Raw genomic sequence first — 19,265 nt, 5'->3', positions numbered from 1 at the left:
GGACTCACATTTCCACAATAAAATGAGTGAGCCTAAGATAGTGAAATATATAGATACTGGAGTGTTTGTCCACCTTTATATACCGTTTTTGAAGCCTTTCCTTGTTTTTGGTTGAAATACATTTATTTTTTACACTGTTGCTTTTTCTTTTTGGTCCTCTTTTACCTCACCTGTAACACATGGCCTAATTGAGTTTTACCAAATTCACACTGAGAGCCTTTGACTCGTAGTCCATTCTTCTGACGCTGTTGTAGAACCTTTTGGTCGTGGAGATGTTCCCATAATGAACAGGTCATTGCTAAATCTCTCATCAGATTTTCCCATAATCTGCTGGCAATCCCCCGTTGGCTATTGGTGGTAGTGTATTTCTTGGAGCCGTCATCCAGCGACAACTTTTCAGGACATTTTCAAATAAAAAAAAAAGGGTCCGCAATGTTTTCAAAAGCCTCCATTTCAATGGTTGGAGAACATCGTAGTCTATCACACTCACATCTGTCCCCTGCAAGACAATGACAGGTAGGAACTGAAATTACTGAGGCTAAGTGGACATGAAATAGCAATTTAAATGTTACACATGTAAATATATAAATATTATAGCAGTTTAAGTGCAATAAATACTGAAAATCCTATGTAGAATTATTCATTCACCAGAGTCTACTGTAACATACATTAGTATGCTGAATTTAAGTAATCAAAATAACCCAAAAATGTAATGTGCACAGTAAATGTAGCTACAACCATCAATTTAGACATTTGTCATTTATTTTCATCATTGAAAGTCTGTAAGTCGCCACTTTGGCTTGTTTCAAAGTTATTTGTGTTCATTTCATCAGATGTTTTTCATTCACAGGCTAATGCTATGCAAAAGGCTAATGCTAAGCTAACAGCAGACATCTGCCATGACATCTCCATCATATGATCACATTGGTGAATTCCAAAAGCTACTACTTTATAAACACTGACGGATAACTGAGCTCAATCACTTCTAAAGCATCCGAGTTACATTTTACTGTCTGCTGGGAACCGTTTCTGCAGCACGTTTTCTCTTCAGAGTCTGATTTCTTCAAGAGTTTTTAAGATCAACGGGTGAGCCGACACAATGGGGACAAACATGTTTTTTACTTTGAAGTTTCGTGTTCTGCCCAGCAGAGGGTTCATGATGTAAAATCAAAGAACATAACCGCTGCACACGTTGCTTTTACAATGAATGATGATGTTTAAAGTATTTCCGAAGAATAAGCGACAGAAAAACGTGAAATACTCGCCTGCGAATACGTATGTGTCTGTCATTTTGTGTGAAAGGCGAGAACAGAAGGATCTTTGTCAGAGGAGTGATACAATTTGCCGTCATGCATTGGACGTACGGAGACTTTTTTGTGTGTTGTTTGTTCATAAAAACAGGCACCGTCAACCAATTCAGCAAAACGTGATTGGTTGATGCCTTTATTAGCTCAGAGGAATCAGCCTCGTTACAGAAAATAAAACGCAAAGCTTTTCAGCCACGTGATACTCATGTTCTGTGTGAAAGTGAAACGAAGAAAAATATAGAGTTTTTCAAAATAAAACACGCCCCTAAGAGGTGAATCGGTCTGTCTCTCCTCAAGGCAGTGAGATACCAAAAGGTTTTCAACGCAGTCTTGATGATACAGCCTCATTCATGATGCACAGCAAGTTTGGTGTGAATCGGACCAAACGTTCTAGGAGAAAAGTGTTTTTCACAAAATTCAAAATGGCGGAACATTTTAGTAGGCAGACTTTATGGGTCTGAGCATTTTTTTGTAGAGCAGGTGGAGCTGGACATGTGTGATTTTTTTCAAGTCAATTGGACAAACTGAGCGAGGGGCGTCGCCGGTCAAACTTCTAGGGGGCGCTAGAGAGCCATTTTCTTTTCTTTTTTACGCCGAGATCAGATGGCTATTTTCACCAGGCCTGACACGCGGTCCAAATTTGGTGACTTTTGAAGTATGACAAGTCCCCCAAAAAGCAGTCCAAAGTGGAAAAATAAGGATCAAAAAAATATTAATAATAATAAGAAACGGATCAGTTTCAACAGCGTCCTTCGGACTGACTACGTCAGTCGCTCGGAGTTTATTAATTGCACCAACAACAAAAAAAAGAAAAAAAGGCCACTTGTGTTAAGGACTTATGGTTGACAGTAGTTGCAGATGGTTCAACCTACAATTACCCAGAATCCCTCCATGTGGGTGGCTCAAAAACACAGAGGTCAGGAACGAAGCGTCTCTCGACCCTTGACCATTTAACACAGCTTGATTTGACCGCTAATTGTGTCTTCCAGGAGCGTTTTTTTGGACGTCCAAATCCTGCAGGACAGACTTCCAGCTGCTGTCCATCTCCATCTCCGTCTCTCAGCAGTCTGTAGTGTGAGGTGTCTCCATGAAAGTGCTCAGGTAGCTGTGGAGAACAGCAATATAGCGAACTGGTTTCATACAGTACGTCTACCAGTGTTCATCTCCTCTTGTGTGTCTCTGTGAGACAACGTCCAGTCTGCCTCCCTTGGGCTGACCTCTTGACATCTTCACAATGTGCTTCAGATATCGCTGTACGTGTGGTATCACCACCAAACACAGCGTCATCTGCTGGCGGTCTGTCAGTATCTGGAGTGTTCTCGGCTGTACATGTCTCTGGTCCATTTAATCATCGTCTCTGGAGATCGATAGAGGAAGATCAGCTTGGAGTAAAGTTCCTCTTCCAGCTCCAGCTCTCCTGTCTCACGCACCTGAAACACACAAAAACATCAGCTTGTGGGTGAAGATTATACAGAAATGATTTCTCCAGCAATGTGGCATCAACCCGGTGTGTTTTGTGGACCCATTATTTAAAAGAAATGTGCTTAGATTAAGGGCTCTTCTGATCTGCTAATTCAAATCTGGAGAACATATTTGACTCAACCCCCGATATGTGTGTTCACACGAGAGTACGGTGAATACAGAAGGAGTGTGTTAACATGCACACTGACCAGAAAGATGTCTGTGCACAGCTTCAGGATGCGGTCCACACAGGGCAGCTCTTCAAACATGATGGAGTGGGAGATCTCGCTGAAGAAGCCACGAACAAACTTTCCAATGACTAAGACCACAGACACATACAGACCCATGATCCTGAGAGGAGAGAGGAGAAAAAGGGAAAGAATGTGGAAGAAAACGACTCAAATCATAAATCACAATTTTATATTAGAATACGGGTGGATGAAATCAAGCGTTCTGATTGGTTGAGAGTGAGGGTGTACTTTATTCAGCCATAAAGTACTGTACCACCTGTTTACATTAACCAGCGTTCCATATGAGTGTGCACTCAAAATAACAGGTGATTTAAATTGCGTGACCGTTTCTCTTGTGCCTATACTTGTATAATAATAAAATAACAACATGTTAGATAAGAGAAGACATATTTAAACCGCTGCGGGTCGGGCCTAACAACACCCTTGAACAGTACATTATTGACAATACAGTACTGCCTCTCGTACCTTATTGCTTTATATAATACGGGTGGATCAAATCAAGCGTTCTGATTGGTTGAGAGAGTCACAGGGTGTACTTTATTCAGCCATAAAGTACTGTACTACCTGTTCACAGTAACCAGCGTTCCATATGGGTGTGTACTCAAAATAACAGGTGATTTAAATTGCGCGACCTTTAGTTGTCAATTCAAGCTTGACAGTTACAAACATGTGTAGCCGAGTGTTCCTGTTGTACTTATACATATAATAATATTCAATAACAACACGCTGCTCCGTTAGGTTAGACAAGACGGGAACCATTTTATTCTCGTCTCCCTTTTCACTCGAACAAATCCTCCTCTCCTCTCTTTACGTTTCCCCCTCCACAATAAAAGCCCAAGCTGTTTAGGAACACAGTATAACAGCTTACACATGTTTCGTGTTAACTTTGATAATTTGGGGGGAATGATGGTGAATAATGTGTGGTCTCTGTTCCTGCTGTACGCGTCGGGCCTATCAACACACTTAAACAGTACAATATTGAGGATAAGGTACTGCCTCTCGTTCCTTATTGCTTCAATATTAAATGTCTTGTGAGGAAGAACACCAAGATTGCCCTGGAGAAAAAAATGCTGCTGTAAATAGTGAGTTGATACCATTTTTTACACAGTTTTGGTGAAAAAAGTGACATATAATAAATAATATATACATATAATAGATAATATAACATCCCATTAAGATCCCAAGACCATGAGGAGCAACATAGAAAATCCATGCCGTTATTTGGGATCCAAAACATTTGACAGTTGGAGATTTCTGCAAGAATTGAATGTTTTAGAGATCGGATGGTGAGCCGTTCTGTTTTGACACCCCTTCTCATTTTCAATAAAAAGCCCATGCAGCCTCTGAGTGGCCTCTGGTTCATGGTCGTAAAGTTTCACGAGGCTGTGATCATCCGAGAGGTCATTAAGTTTGAACGGTTGGTTCAAAGCTTTAAAACTACAATAATTGACAGACAGTAATGTTGTGTGTATGTGAGGGTCGCCAGGAAGCGGCAGGTCATCGTCTACACAGACAGACTTCCTTCACCTCGCCGAAAATGGCAAACAAAAGGAATTTAGTGAGAACAATCGTATCCGGAGCTCTACGATGCAACGTAGACTGAAGGAACAGAGACATTTTGATTGACTATGTTGGAGAAAAATCTTCATATAACAGAGTTTGGCCCCCCGACATTTGGAATCATAAGGAAAACGTATGTGCATTGTTATACTAACCACATGTGTGTGTTCAGTTAAAGGGTATGTTGACCCAGACGTAGGTCACACCAAAAGAACAAACCATGTTTGGAAAGCCGGATGGGCTTTGTTTGTGTCAACAGATTGATTGTCAACATGTCTGATGGATAGAAAGTGATCTGAACTACACTATAAAGCTCCGGCTGAAAGTGTAACCTGTGGTCTTGTTGAACATGCCTTGAGGTCATTAACGCATCTCCCTCTGGGTTGCAACTCCAAATCAAGTGGAGCATTGAAGAATGGATGATTAGTGGGCTCTTTAAATGCCTCTGCATGCCCGTTGTTTGGTGAAAAGGCTTCTGGAGATGTTAGCTAGAACCAAATATAGCTGATTCTGAACCTTGGGTTATCTTGAATATGTTACATGGTTCCTTTTACCCAACCCGTGTAAATGTTTGAGTGTGTGTGTGTGTGTGTGTCTCACCCGTATCCAGCCAGGAAGCCCAGGCTGGGCGGACTGACTTTGTCGTTGAAGATGACGATGGGTATAACCCGACAGGAGGACGCACAATCCGCGATGGCAATGTCCCACCACTCCTGGTTCCCGCTGCCGTTCAGGGACCGGTCGCTCTTCAGGGACAGAGTGATGTTCAGGTAGTCCTCTTCAGTCCCTACAAGGCAAGCAGCAGCTGTGTTACTACCAACGCTTGTGTAGTAAGTACACGTATGTTGTACACATTGTATAGCCCTTAACAACCTCTTAAGCTCGATGGACCCCCATGGGGTCGTTTTTCCTTCAGTACCTCTTGTGAACCCCAAATGACTTCTAATACTTGTGTTATTTTACATGATTTTTGAAAGAATTTTGTTGCGAAAAATATATTTCTTTTCAAATAAATTCCTTTTTCTTTTTTTTCTTTTTTTTTACCATATATTGATTATAACTATGAACATCCAGCATGATTATGAGCAAAATTCACCAAAAATGCCTCCTCGAACTGTATGTTTCAGGGCCTTAAACCACATACACACAAAAAAAATCACAATAAAACAAAGTATTGGCCTGTTAGGAAGGAGTTTCAGTAAAAAAATGACTTGTTTTATGGCAAAACATTGGCTGATTCGGGCATGCTGGGTATTGAAATGTTCATGAGCTTCAGCGCTTGCTGGATGACGAGGTTTATGAAACATCTGTGGACCAGGGAGGCCTCAGCACTCATAACCGTCTGCTGGGTTGTGGCTTTACATTATGAATAGGAGGTTTATCATGAGATGCTTTGCTTGGTTAAACTCCCACAAGCCCACAGGGTCACATGTGTCTGTAAGGGACACCTATCACAGGTGTAGTGAAACGTTACGGTCGCAGCTGCAAGTTTACGGAGTCACATAAGGACTTCAAGAGGAGAAAGTAGCTTGAAAGGAAAAGCTAAAAACTATTGCTTTCTATTTCTATTGCTTTCTTAGTAGAAAGTAACCATTCAGTGATTTGGGTATTTTGGCTGCTCTTTCCATTACTGGTGGAAATGAATCTGCCTATATTTGCATACAGGAACCACATGACCTCTGACCTTTATACAGCTGGTTGACGGGCTTGGCCTCGGCTCCATTGGGGGCCCGGATGTAGTTGGGGATCATATGAGGAACAAGCCTGAGGGGAAAAACACCAAAAGACACCATGAGTTGAGCTCCAACCACATGCGTTACCTCCATCACGCCAGTGTTCACACACACATCCCTCCAGAGAGGAAACCTACACCGGCTCGCTGCGGTTGCCCACCAGGAGAGAGGCCAGGTCGGCCCGCACCGGGTTCCCGGGCTCCAGGTCGATGGAGTGTTTGTCGAAGGTGTGCTCCACCGTCCCTCCTTTCCCCAAGTCCCTGTTGGAGAGAGAGATGGAGGCAGTGAGCCCGAAGAAAGCATGAGGCCAGTAGATGTAGGAGCTATCCGTGTAATGTGTCGTATGTCAGTCACTCAGTGTGTGTGTGTGTGTGTGTGTGTGTGTGTGTTACCTCTGGAAGGTCCAGGCCAGCCGCAGCGTGAGGTCAACAGGACTCCCCAGCAGCTCTCTGATGACTTCCTGCCTGCTGGGAGGGCTGATCCTCCACACGGAGCCCGAGCTGCCTTCAATGTTCGCCGTCACGATGTCCTCATAACCATAGAGAGTGATGAACTGCATGGCTACCTGGATACACACACACACACACACACACACACACACACACACACACACACACACACACACACACACACACACACACACACACGCACACACACACACACACAATGAAACATATAGATACACAGAGAGACAGCAACTCAAACAGGTAAAACACACACACCTACACACACACCTACACACACACACACACACACACACACCTTCACACACACACACCTTCCCACACACACACCTACACCTACATACACATAACTAAACACAATTCCACACACACACGCCTGCACACACACACCTACACACATACATACATACACACACACACAGACACACACACACACACACTTCCACACACACACTTCCACACCTACACCTACACACACAGACACACACTTACACACACACACCTACACACATACACACACAGACACCTAAACACACACACATACACACACACACTTACACACACACACACACACACACACACACACACACACACTTACACACCTGCGCACACACTCACAGACACACACACACACACTTACACACACACGCCTACACTAACACACAGACACCTAAACACACACACATACACACACACACTTACACACACACACACAGACACACACGCCTACACTCACACACACACACACACACACACCTACACGCCTACACCTACACACACACACATACACACACAGACACCTAAACACACACACACACATACACACACACACTTACACACACTTACACACACACACTTACACACACACACACACAGACACACACACACACACACCTACACGCCTACACTCACACACCTACACACACACACTCACACACACACACGCCTACACGCCTACACTCACACACACACGCCTACACGCCTACACTCACACACACCTACACGCCTACACGCCTACACTCACACACACACACACCTACACGCCTACACTCACACACACACACACCTACACGCCTACACTCACACACACACACACCTACACGCCTACACTCACACACACACACACCTACACGCCTACACTCACACACACACACACCTACACGCCTACACTCACACACACACACACCTACACGCCTACACTCACACACACACACACGCCTACACTCACACACACACACACCTACACGCCTACACTCACACACACACACACCTACACGCCTACACTCACACACACACACACCTACAGGCCTACACACACAGACAGAAACCAGTACACACCGCGTTGTCTCCAAACTTGTGTGTGAGTTGCTCGTACTCCTCGGGTGTGTAGGGCTGGATGGACTGCTGCTGCACGCTCATGGTGAACAGAGACTACACACACACAGACACACAACACACCAGAGGGTTATCCTGTGTGTTTGCTCCTAGAATACATTAATATATGACATTAATATCCCCGGCTTGTCGTGTAGCACTGGCTTTGTGTAGTTTCAATCTGGATAACCTTCATTATGCACTGGAGTTTTAAAGTGTTATTGAAAAGTTGTACGTTTATTGTTAAGATGTCGGACACGTTGTCTGACCAGAACTATGTTTTTGTTGCAAATTCAGATCCCCTTTTTTTCTTGTGTAGTTTTGCATTCTGACACAAAATGACCCTTGAATGAATGCAGGAGGAGCGACTGCCATATGAAACGTAGATCACCTCGTATCCGCCCAACTTGACAGCCACGGTGACGTCGATGGGGTGGTTGACCACGCCCACAACCGATCTGACCAATGAAATGAAGAGGAGGGGAAACCAGATGATGCAGATCAAGAAGAAGATGATGAGCCCGCCCATGCCGTATTTCACTATCTTCTTCTTCTTCTGTCCTTTGGGCTGCGGGTATTTCTGAAGGGAGAGCAAATCATTTATTTCAGAGAAAAAAATATTATTATTTTTTTAAACTTACAAGTGGAGTATTGTCTTTACATTTAATGTAAATGTTCCACCTCGTCGGACCCCAAATGGGGTCTGTACCTCTTTTCTCTGTGTTCAATTAGTCCTATGAACTCTGAATGAGTTATAATACTTGTGTTATTGAAAAAATGTTTATTTTTTTTTATTTAAATTTTTTTTTATAACATATTTTATAACATCGAGCAGATTATCAGTAAAAAGGCCTCCTCGATCGATCCTTGAGTTTTTCCAGCTCTATGGTTCAGGGCCTTAACAACATCCCACATACTAATAACACACCTTTCTGGAAAGGTGAGGACCTGAGGAACCAGACTCTGTAACAAACAACACTGCAAAACAAAGCTTTGACATATTGGGAAGGTGTTTTAGTCAAGAAAACGTGTCGTTCGGTTCAAAAATATGAAAGATACTTGTTCTATGGGAAAACATTGTTGGATTTTTGCGTACTGCGGCTTTAACTCTTCATGGGGCTTCTGCTGGTGCTCTACGACCCGAATGCAGAAACGTCCGCTGCGAAAAAGTCCACCGACGGAAAATAAAGAAGAAGATGCGGCCGTTTTTGTGACTTTACAGGTAGAAATAGGAGGTTTCTTTGGTTTTAAGGATGAAAGCTTTTACATTTTGTTGTAACTGGAGTTACTGAGTCGTCTCCTAAAGTACCCTTGTACCTTGACTTGGTCATTCGGTCTGGTGGAATCATAAACTCGTACGCTTCATACCTTCTCTGTCTCTCGGCTGCATTTGATGATGAAGATGTTGGCGTAAATGTCCTCCACACACATCCAGTTCGACAGAGACAGAGTGGTGTCAGTCCAAACCCAGTCCATCACCGCTCGCAGCTCCACCAAGAACGGCACCATACGGAACCTACACACACACACACACACACACACACACACACAACATCCATGTAATAATAATGCCAATACACTGCATGTTGATCCTTGACCTATTTATTTCTGGAGTAATGACAAAGGTTCACTTCATCTCTGTCATTATACACAGATTCCACTGGACTGAAGTGCATCATCATTAAGAAATAACTCAAACAAGATGCTTTATGTCCATACCCTTGGAAGAGAAAGAGGTTGAGATGGTTGTATTTCTTGGTGAGGATGTTGCCAAGGATACGAGTGGGGTATCCACAGCGGATCTGATAGGCTGACAGGCCGAAGTAAATACACTTGACAAAGTACCAGAGCTGAGCCACAAAGTTCTGATTGAACTTCCTAAACAGAGAGAGGAGAAACAAGGAAAAAAATAACGTCTTAATAATCTGATTTGCAGCCGAATGCTGAAGACTCAACTCAGTTTAGTTCATTGGTAATAACCAGTTAACCCATTGAAAACTGTGCAACCAATTTTGGATCCAGACCCACTTCTCCGTGTGTTTGAGTCATCAAACAAATACATACATGTTTATTGTATGTATTTGTTCAGAAAAGTCACGGTAAAAAAATGTATATCTGCAAAAAAATCACGTTTAAAAGATATTTTGATGGTAACTATGAACATCCAGCATGATATGAGCCAGATTCCCTTAAAAAGCCTCCTGGAGCGTCAATAAGACACCTTTTTGGAAAGATTAGGACCTAAAGAAACAGAATCTGCAACAAAAATCACAATAAAACAAAGTCTTGGCCTATTAGGAAGGAGCTTCAGTCAAAACACTGTCTCGTTAGGTTAAAAAATGAAAAAAAGACGTATTTTAAGCCAAAAGATTGTCTGAATGGGGCATGCTGGGACTTAAAATGGGTGCGGGAGGAATTTCACACTGTTTCCAAAAGGTTAATCAGTACTCCAAAATGAATATACATGATTTATTTTTGTTTACCTTTCAGTAACAGCAGGCAAGATGAAGAACATCCACAGGTGGATCCCAAACACGAGAATAATCTGGACAGAAGAAACGACAGGAGACAAAGTCAGGACTAGTCATCCGAACAAAATGCTGCATGGCCCCTCATGGGCCCTTCAAAAGAGATGTGATCTGAACACATGAACTGAACCTGGAAGATGAGTTTCCCCAAGACGGCCTTGCGCAGGTACAAGGCTCTGTCGATGATCATGGTGCTGAACTGGAGGAGCAGCATCACCAGGAAGGCCTCGGGAACCTGGTCCTCCGAAAGGGTGGAGGCTATATCCGCCGCTGCACTGTGTTTCTGAAGGAGAGAGAGACGCGTGCATGTCAAAACATTGGTACCGGCGTACCGTGCTGCGAACAGATCGGGTCCCATCTTCACTCGAGGACATGGTAAAACCTTAACAGCTCGTTAGCTCCGCTCAGCTTCTGCTAATCGGCTCGTAGCGCCGTCACTGCGAGCTAAACACTCAACTAAGTCACGACTGGCTCCTCAATGGTGAAACAAGTTCCTCGATTGTGGAACAAGTTCCTTGATGGTGGGACAAGCTCCTCGATGGTGGAACGAGTTTCTCGATGGTGGAAGAAGCTCCTCGATGGTGGAACAAGTTCCTCGATTGTGGAACAAGTTCCTTGATGGTGGGACAAGCTCCTCGATGGTGGAACGAGTTTCTCGATGGTGGAAGAAGCTCCTCGATGGTGGAACAAGTTCCTCGATGGTGGAACAAGCTCCTCGATGGTGGAACGAGTTCCTCGATGTTGGATCGAGTTCCTCGATGTTGGAACCAGCTCCTCGATGTTGGATCGAGTTCCTCGATGGTGGAACCAGCTCCTCGATGGTGGAACCAGTTCCTCGATGTTGGAACGAACTCCTCAATGGTGGAACAAACACCATATTGGTGGAACGACCTCCCCATTGATATCAGGACAGCAGGAAGTGTCTACATCTTCAGTCGCAAACTAAAAACACATCTTTTATACTACACTTTGAAGAAGGAAGGTAGCGCAGTAGTAGCACTTCAGTAGCTTTTTAAATGTCTTTTATTGACAGCACTTTGTAGTTTGACTTGGTTGAAGGCACTTATTGTAAGTCTCTTTGGATAAAAGCATCAGCTAAATGAAATGTTGGATTTATTTCTATGAAATCTTTCTGTTTATTTTAATGTAAATCGTTTTTCGATTTAATGAATAACTACAGAATGACAACTTTCATCCATTTCTCACCCCAAAAGCCCAAAAGCCAAAGACGATGATGATGAAGTCAACGACGTCGGTCAGGAACATGAGTGCGTAGACGTCTGTGGCGGCCCGATACTCATCATGGAGAATACCTTTGAAGAATCCCTGCGCTGGCCTGTAGACACTCTGAACACTGGAGAGGAAAACAAAATGGCATGAAATAAAACAAAATGGCATGAAACAAAAGACAGTATTAGTGGGAAAACTATAGTTGAGTTATCCATCTACTGTTTAGAATTTTTAAGGAATCTATGGAATCCATTAGATTTCTAATTGATTCTATGGAATCTATTAGAATTCTAATAGATTCTGATGAATCTATTAGAATTCTAATAGATTCCATAGATTCTAAAGATTCTATAGAATCTATAAGAATTCTACTAGATTCTAATGAAATCTATGGAATCTATTAGAATTCTAATAGATTCCATAGATTCTATGGAATCTATAAGAATTCTACTAGATTTTAATGAAATCTAATGGATTCTAATGGCCTGTAAATACTCTGAATACTAAAGAGGACAACAAAATGTCATGAAGTAAAAGACAGTATTAGTGAGAAAACCATTGACAGTTCAGTTATCCATTAGAATCTATCCACTGTTTATAATTCCTCCAATTCCTAAATTATTTGTATAAAATATCTGAATAAATGGCGGATTAACGTGAAATATTTGTGATAAATGATTTGAGTGGGTGACTTATATGCTTATAGTGACATTACAGTCTCTGTATCCAACTCACCCAGAGAGGAAGACTCGTTTCATCTTGTCTCCCACAGCCAGCAATCTCCGACTGGCCGCCTCTCTCCGGCTGCCTTTCTGCTTCTTCTTCACTGCTTCTGCTTCGCCGGGCTCTGCGGTCTCCACTGTGGGCTCCACTGAAACGGTCCCAACCAGAATCAAGTGTATGAAACATGTTCACACACATGTCAGTGTGCTGTCAGTGTGTCTGTTGTAAAATCACCGTAAAACCAACGAAGCCACACACCTTTGCCGTGTTGCTGTTTGGCTTTTTTGGGTTTCTTGCGGAAGCGGATGCTGCTGCTTTTCTTTGGGACTTCATTTACCACCGGCTCGATGTCTCCGACCGTCTCATCCTCCCTCGGCATGGTGGGAGGATCCGACCCGTCCTCTGGCCCGGACGGAGTTTCCTGCCCATCTTTTGACCCACTGGGTGCCGGTTCGGCTGCAGGAGGTTGTGTGGAGCTGGTACTCGGTTCACCACTGTCACCCACATCCTGAAGTGATAAACAATGGATTTTAACAAACAAGTAGCACATTATGTTTAATAATGAGCTTCAGTTAATGGCCAAGGAAATATACATATACATTTTTTATTAAATTATCATATTTAATCTGCACCGACCTTTTCAAGTTGGTCCAGTTCAGTAATCCCCAGGTGGTCCAGGGTCGATGTTGAGCTCACTCTGCTCTCCTCTTCTTCTTCTCCTCGACCCTCCTTCTTCCTTCCATCTTCATCTCCTTCGATATTGTTTCCTTCATCCTTACAGCTTTCTGGTGAGGGCCTCTGCTCCTCCAGGGGGCCCTCGTGGTCCCACAGGCCATAACGCTGTGCCGACGCACAAAAATACAAATGTGGGAGGTTGAAATTGTGCTGGACGAGGTCAAATTTAGCAAGCTTTACCCTGCAATACAAGAACAATCCTGTTTCTCAACGAAAGATAGGTAGGGAGGTAAGTAGGTAGGTAGGTAGGTAAGTAGGTAGGTAGGTAAGTAGGTAAGTAGGTAGGTAGGTAAGTAGGTAAGTATGGGGGTAGGTAAGTAAGTAAATAGGTAAGTATGGAGGTAGGTAGGTAAGTAGGTACGTAAGTAGGAAGGGTAGGTAAGTAAGTAGGTAAGTAGGTAAGTATGGAGGTAGGTAAGTAAGTAAATAGGTAAGTATGGAGGTAGGTAGGTAAGTAGGTACGTAAGTAGGAAGGGTAGGTAAGTAAGTAGGTAAGTAGGTAGGTAGGTAAGTAGGGAGGTAAGTAGGTAGGTAGGTAAGTAGGGAGGTAAGTAGGTAGGTAAGTAAGTAGGTAAGTATGGAGGTAGGTAAGTAAGTAAGTAGGTAAGTATGGAGGTAGGTAGGTAAGTAGGTAGGTAGGTCAGTAGGTACGTAAGTAGGAAGGGTAGGTAAGTAAGTAGGTAAGTAGGTAGGTAAGTAAGTAGGTAAGTAGGGAGGTAGGTAGGTAAGTAGGGAGGTAAGTAGGTAGGTAAGTAAGGAGGTAAGTAGGTAGGTATGTAGGTAAGTAGGTAGGTAAGTAAGTAGGTAAGTAGGTAGGTAAGTAGGTAGGTAGGTAAGGACGTAAGTAGGTAGGTAGGTAGGAAGGGTAGGTAAGTAAGTAGGTAGGTAGTTAAGTAAGTAAGTAAGTAAGTAAGTAGGTAGGTAGGTAGGTAGGTAGGTAGGTAGGTAGATAGATAGATAGATAGATAGATAGATAGATAGATAGATAGATAGATAGATACTTTACTTATATATCTTGTATAAATATATTTGTTCTATGTTTCAGAAACAACTTGCATGTTGTTGTTTTGGGATTTCTGGCTTTCTTCAACTTAAACTAAGTCTTAAAGTATCATATAGTCATACTGTATGTAGAACCTTGTCAAACTGCATAATAAGGTTTTCCTGTCACAGGGGATGTTGCACTGGTCAAAGCTAAACAGAGTCTGCAGGTAATTCAGCCATAAATGGAGTTTGACCACCTCATGAAATGGATGTTGGTGAGCTACAGCTGATGCACTTTCTGGAGGGGATGATAAATAATGGTTTCCAGGCTTGACTATCACTGTGATTGTTAATAACTGTAAATACCAACTGACCATGAGAAGGGATCTGTGGAAAAACAGAGCCAGCAGTTGAAGAAGATCATATCTGATGTAATTGTCGGTCTTCTCCAGGCCCAGGATGCGAGGTGGGAAGAAAGGTTTGTCTTCGTTCAAAGTCATCTCGTAACCACTGTTCCAGGGAAAGAACCCAAACTGGAAAAGGTATTTCACCACCACCATCACCTGGAGAGAGAATAAAGCACAATAAAAAAGGTAGATAATAATGGACTGATACAAACACATATTTTAGAGTTAACAATTCAAAGAAATATAGAATAATATCTACATTATATTAGCACCAAATGGAGAGAAGTGGAAATACAACGTTATAGCTGAAATGTAAAAAAGAACGAGGGGTTCAACAGACAGGAGACGAATGGTGGCATATGTAGAGAACAGTACAACATCCTCACGTACTTGGAGAGAGCACCATTGGACGAATCTTATCAGGTTGATTCATACCTCCGTGTAGACGATGGCGGTCATCCAAAACTTCTTGGTCGGTCTCGGAACAGCCAGCATCGCCCAGAGGAACACCAGTATGGGGAGAGCCAGCGATATCACGGAGGCGCTGACCGCGTTGTTCAGCACGATGATGAAATAGCAGACCAGCTCCGAGTTGGCCGCCAGCAGGTTGTACATGGCGAACAGCAGCTTCAGCAGACGGCTCTGGTGGTTGTAGAACTCTCTGCTCTGTTCCAGCTCCTCGATGAAGAACTGCCTGCAGGGAGAGAGAGAAGACCGGCACGTCACAACCACACAAGGATTCACAACCTTTTAATAAAGGATCAAACCAATGGCCAGCGATGAAATCCTCGTTGCTGTGCATCGCCGTTGGCTCTCCTTAAGGGCGATAAACAGTCTTGCAACGACAACTGCGGCTGGCCACGCAGTTGCATCGACGGACTCGTTTTGGTTTACAGTTCCCGCCTTTTTTTATACGCCAGAACAGCAGTCTACCTGCACACTGACGTTCACCGATATCTCCCTCCAGGAATTCACCTCCATCTGCTTGTCCTTATACTCCGTCAGACGGGTTTTATAAATGTTCATATTTTCGGACCTCTTCAGCCAAACGTTCTTCAACGGGATCCATTGTTCGTGTTTCTGCTGTGGCTTTTAAAAATGGCGGTATTATGCTATGAAACGGGAAATGCGAGACTGATGGGACTACGCAAGGGGAGTCGTACGTTTCTTTATCTACCTTTCTCCCAGCAGCTCGCTGGCGGTTCTTGAGTGTCTGTGGTGTCTTTTGGATGGCGCCGGTACGAGCGCCATGCTGCTGGATGGGGATTCTGGACTCAAGAGGTTCTCGATGCTGTTGCGCCTCGGCTTGGGCGTGGACCGGTCTGTCACGCCCCTGCTATCCACCTCCAGGACACTGAGAGTCATGCAAACACACATAGACACATACGATGTATGAATGCATACATACAAACTCTGAAAACTGAGAAACTAACCGACAAATGGTCACAAGAAATACGTCGCTGACTATTCTGTGACTCTAATTATGTACACTACTGTACATGTTGAGGTTCTCCTGACGTTCCCTCATGAACATCCTTCACTTCTAAGAAGCAGAACAGACTGGAGAGTTTCACATGAAAGTTCTCTCTTTCTGGACATTTTGAGAGTTTAATGAACCCACAAATGTGAAGCTCCAGATCCTCAACCAGCTCAAAGGAAGAACAGTTTCATAGCTTCTCTCTCCAGCAGAGCTGTTTCCAGCTGAGTGACATCACTGCACAAGGGGTTTCAATGGATTTTAAGGGGTTTTAAAGGTTTTATTTGGGTGGAAGGGGGGGGGGGGGTGTTTACAGGGTTTTAAAGTTGTTTTTTTAGGGTTTTCAATGAGTTTTACAGGTTTCAAGGGTTCTTTAAGAGTTTTCAATGGTTTTAAGGGGGTTTATAAGTGTTTCTTTTAGGGCTTTTAAAGGGCTTCAAGGGTTTTCAAGGGTTTTATACTCCTCCATTAGTCTTCTAAGGCGATGATCAAACACAATGTACCATCAGAACTCTGATAGCTGCTGGAAATGGGCCTCTATACACGATGTAGATATTTCATTAAGAACCAGACGTTTACACCTAGAATAGTCTTTTACCACATTAACAATGTAGAGAGGGTATTTATGAGTCATTTCATGTTATCTTCATTAAAACAAAACACTGCTTTTCTTTGAAAAATCAGGACATTTCTAAGTGACCTCAGACTTTTGAACAGTAGTGTACTTTTGGTCCTGAGGATATCACCAGAGAAAAAGGTAAGAAGAGGATTCACCCTTTATGAACATGCTCAGTAATTCACAAATCCAGCACAGGCGTGGCCATGTTTGAAGCTCTCATTACATATAGAGTTGGTAAAAGAAGACCCTCTTCCCACACTGACCTGTGTCCGGTGGAGTCGGCATCGGTCTCGTCCAAACAGGTGTCCAGAGTGGGACTCTCACTGCCCTGAGACAGCTGGTCGTCTGCGGAGTCTGCTGTCGTATGATGCTGCCAATCAGAGGGAGACACGCCTGACTTAAAGTGTGTGTTTGTGTGTGTGCTTGTGTGTGTGTTCAATTCCAAAAAAAGATCAACGGTTGCTCGACGAATGTCTCTGTGTTGCGTTCACCTGCTGGATCTTGTGTATGATGAAGTAGCGCTCGTTGCACAGAACGATGGACGTCTCTCTGTACTGCTTAGTCAGCAGGTTGAGCCACTGGGTCAGGCCGTCCACCATGGCCAGGACGATGGCCCACAGGAAGCGCAGGATGTCCAAGATCCTCTGAACCATTTCACCGTGACCTGCAGCATCAGGACCGAGAGAAAAGAAGCTTTACTGACTGTACATGTAGCAGGATTCTGAGAAACCTCCATCGACATGTGGACTTTTTCTAGACTTTGAAAAGAGTGTGGATAGCGGCGGCCATTTTTAAATGGATGTACAAGGTATGTACAAATATTCTTGTAATGACAAGGGTGAAAAGGTGTGCTGTTGGGCGGTTTTTCCATTTGCATTAACAGGCTACAGCAGAGTTTAGGAGGAAGTGTGTCAAGAATAAAGTGTTGGACTCATTCACGAAGACAATGACAGACAAAAAAAAAGACAATGTGGACTTACTGGACTCCTTTTCCTCTGGCTCCTCTTCTGGAAGGCCAGGGTCCTCAAACACTTCATTGTCCCCACAACCTGCACACACAAAGACACACAAACAGAAAACATGCTTCATTTTTTGTCGTCTCTTCTTTCAGATTAATCGTGTCAGTGTCGTTACTGAGACAACAATACGCCGTTGCAGTAGCATCCAATCAGAAGTGCAAGGTGACCGGTCCTGGGACTGAGAGTCCTCCAACTACTTAAAAGTGCTTAAACACCACATGTCATCATTCACACGTTGATCCATACACTGATATGAGGAGCTACATGAAGGTACCTGTTTGAGGTACCTAATTTGGGGTTAAGTGTCTTGCTCAAAGACACATCGACATGGACTGGAGGAGCCGGGGATCGAACTTTTGCATTGTGCTTTAGATGATAGATGTTGTGGGCATCTGAAGGACACTTGATCCAATCCCTAGCTTCCTTTTCCAGGTGGATTTCTGTCATGGGCAAGAACTTTTGAGGAGCTACTAGCATCTGCATGCATCTGCATGCTCCTCAGCCACCATAGTAATACAAAAGGATGTAAGAATATCCAACCTAGAGCAGAAAAGGCTTCCTGTTGTGTATCCACTCTTCCTTCTCTCTCTTTCTCTTTCTCTTTCCTCTCAATCCTTCTCAGATGTCGCTGGTGTCTCTGCCGTTCTTTCAAAGCTGTTTTCACACTGGTCACCCACGCCAGGTACGCCAGCTGAGGGGGAGACGAAAACAAAACCAACAATACAATAAACATGAAAAGGTAGAGGTTGTCTTAACAGTGTTACACGTTGCAAACATTTTGATACAGCAACTGCAAACTATATGCAGTTTATAATATCTGTAATATCAATTATATAAAATCAGATATTGTGTGGGTACAACTCTACACAACTGTCTGCTGCAGCATTCGACCTGCTGATGGACTGTCTATGGTCATGTTGTAGCCCTCCAGGTGTGTTTTTCCACAAACTCAGTTACATTATTGTAACCCTTGTTCTATACGCACTGGAGGAGCCCTCTACTGGACTCTATGGATAATATTTAAATTACAGCACACACCACACTCTTTCCACAGTTCCTGTGTCTTTCCAGTGAGCACAGACCCGAATAAGAGCCCCAAGTGTCTAAGAGATGCCACCTCAAGTGTCCAAGAGATGCCACCTCAAGTGTCCAGGAGATGCCACCTCAAGTGTCCAAGAGATGCCACCTCAAGTGTCCAAGAGATGCCACCTCAAGTGTCCAAGAGATGCCACCTCAAGTGTCCAAGAGATGCCACCTCAAGTGTCCAAGAGATGCCACCTCAAGTGTCCAGGAGATGCCACCTCAAGTGTCCAAGAGATGCCACCTCAAGTGTCCAAGAGATGCCACCTCAAGTGTCCAAGAGATGCCAACTCAAGTGTCCAGGAGATGCCAC

At 43.6% G+C, this 19,265-nt stretch overlaps 1 protein-coding gene across 1 annotated transcript in view; it reads right to left on the bottom strand.

The window, feature by feature from the left end:
- Window positions 1-1,710: 1,710 nt before the first annotated feature.
- The window catches only part of piezo1 (piezo type mechanosensitive ion channel component 1 (Er blood group)), a 67,711-nt gene continuing 50,156 nt past the window's right edge, over window positions 1,711-19,265 (bottom strand). Inside the window, exons 32-54 of the mRNA XM_068567697.1 lie at window positions 18,413-18,563; window positions 17,834-17,902; window positions 17,345-17,517; window positions 17,117-17,223; window positions 15,935-16,111; window positions 15,193-15,451; window positions 14,725-14,913; window positions 13,268-13,471; window positions 12,890-13,139; window positions 12,644-12,779; window positions 11,885-12,032; window positions 10,809-10,961; window positions 10,634-10,695; window positions 9,870-10,028; window positions 9,519-9,666; window positions 8,542-8,730; window positions 8,115-8,207; window positions 6,705-6,877; window positions 6,450-6,572; window positions 6,264-6,343; window positions 5,180-5,366; window positions 2,978-3,119; window positions 1,711-2,737 (exon numbers count right to left, since the gene is read on the bottom strand). Coding sequence (XP_068423798.1) covers window positions 2,609-2,737; window positions 2,978-3,119; window positions 5,180-5,366; window positions 6,264-6,343; window positions 6,450-6,572; window positions 6,705-6,877; window positions 8,115-8,207; window positions 8,542-8,730; window positions 9,519-9,666; window positions 9,870-10,028; window positions 10,634-10,695; window positions 10,809-10,961; window positions 11,885-12,032; window positions 12,644-12,779; window positions 12,890-13,139; window positions 13,268-13,471; window positions 14,725-14,913; window positions 15,193-15,451; window positions 15,935-16,111; window positions 17,117-17,223; window positions 17,345-17,517; window positions 17,834-17,902; window positions 18,413-18,563 — 3,501 coding nt within the window. The 3' untranslated portion in view covers window positions 1,711-2,608. The remainder of the gene's footprint in view (window positions 2,738-2,977; window positions 3,120-5,179; window positions 5,367-6,263; window positions 6,344-6,449; window positions 6,573-6,704; window positions 6,878-8,114; window positions 8,208-8,541; window positions 8,731-9,518; window positions 9,667-9,869; window positions 10,029-10,633; window positions 10,696-10,808; window positions 10,962-11,884; window positions 12,033-12,643; window positions 12,780-12,889; window positions 13,140-13,267; window positions 13,472-14,724; window positions 14,914-15,192; window positions 15,452-15,934; window positions 16,112-17,116; window positions 17,224-17,344; window positions 17,518-17,833; window positions 17,903-18,412; window positions 18,564-19,265) is intronic.

Source organism: Clinocottus analis, unplaced genomic scaffold, assembly GCF_023055335.1.
Source record: "Clinocottus analis isolate CAN_PGR_092001 unplaced genomic scaffold, fCliAna1.0.p SCAF_8, whole genome shotgun sequence".
In the NCBI taxonomy this organism is placed as follows: domain Eukaryota; kingdom Metazoa; phylum Chordata; class Actinopteri; order Perciformes; family Cottidae; genus Clinocottus; species Clinocottus analis.
This window is presented reverse-complemented; position numbering and strand designations above follow the sequence as displayed.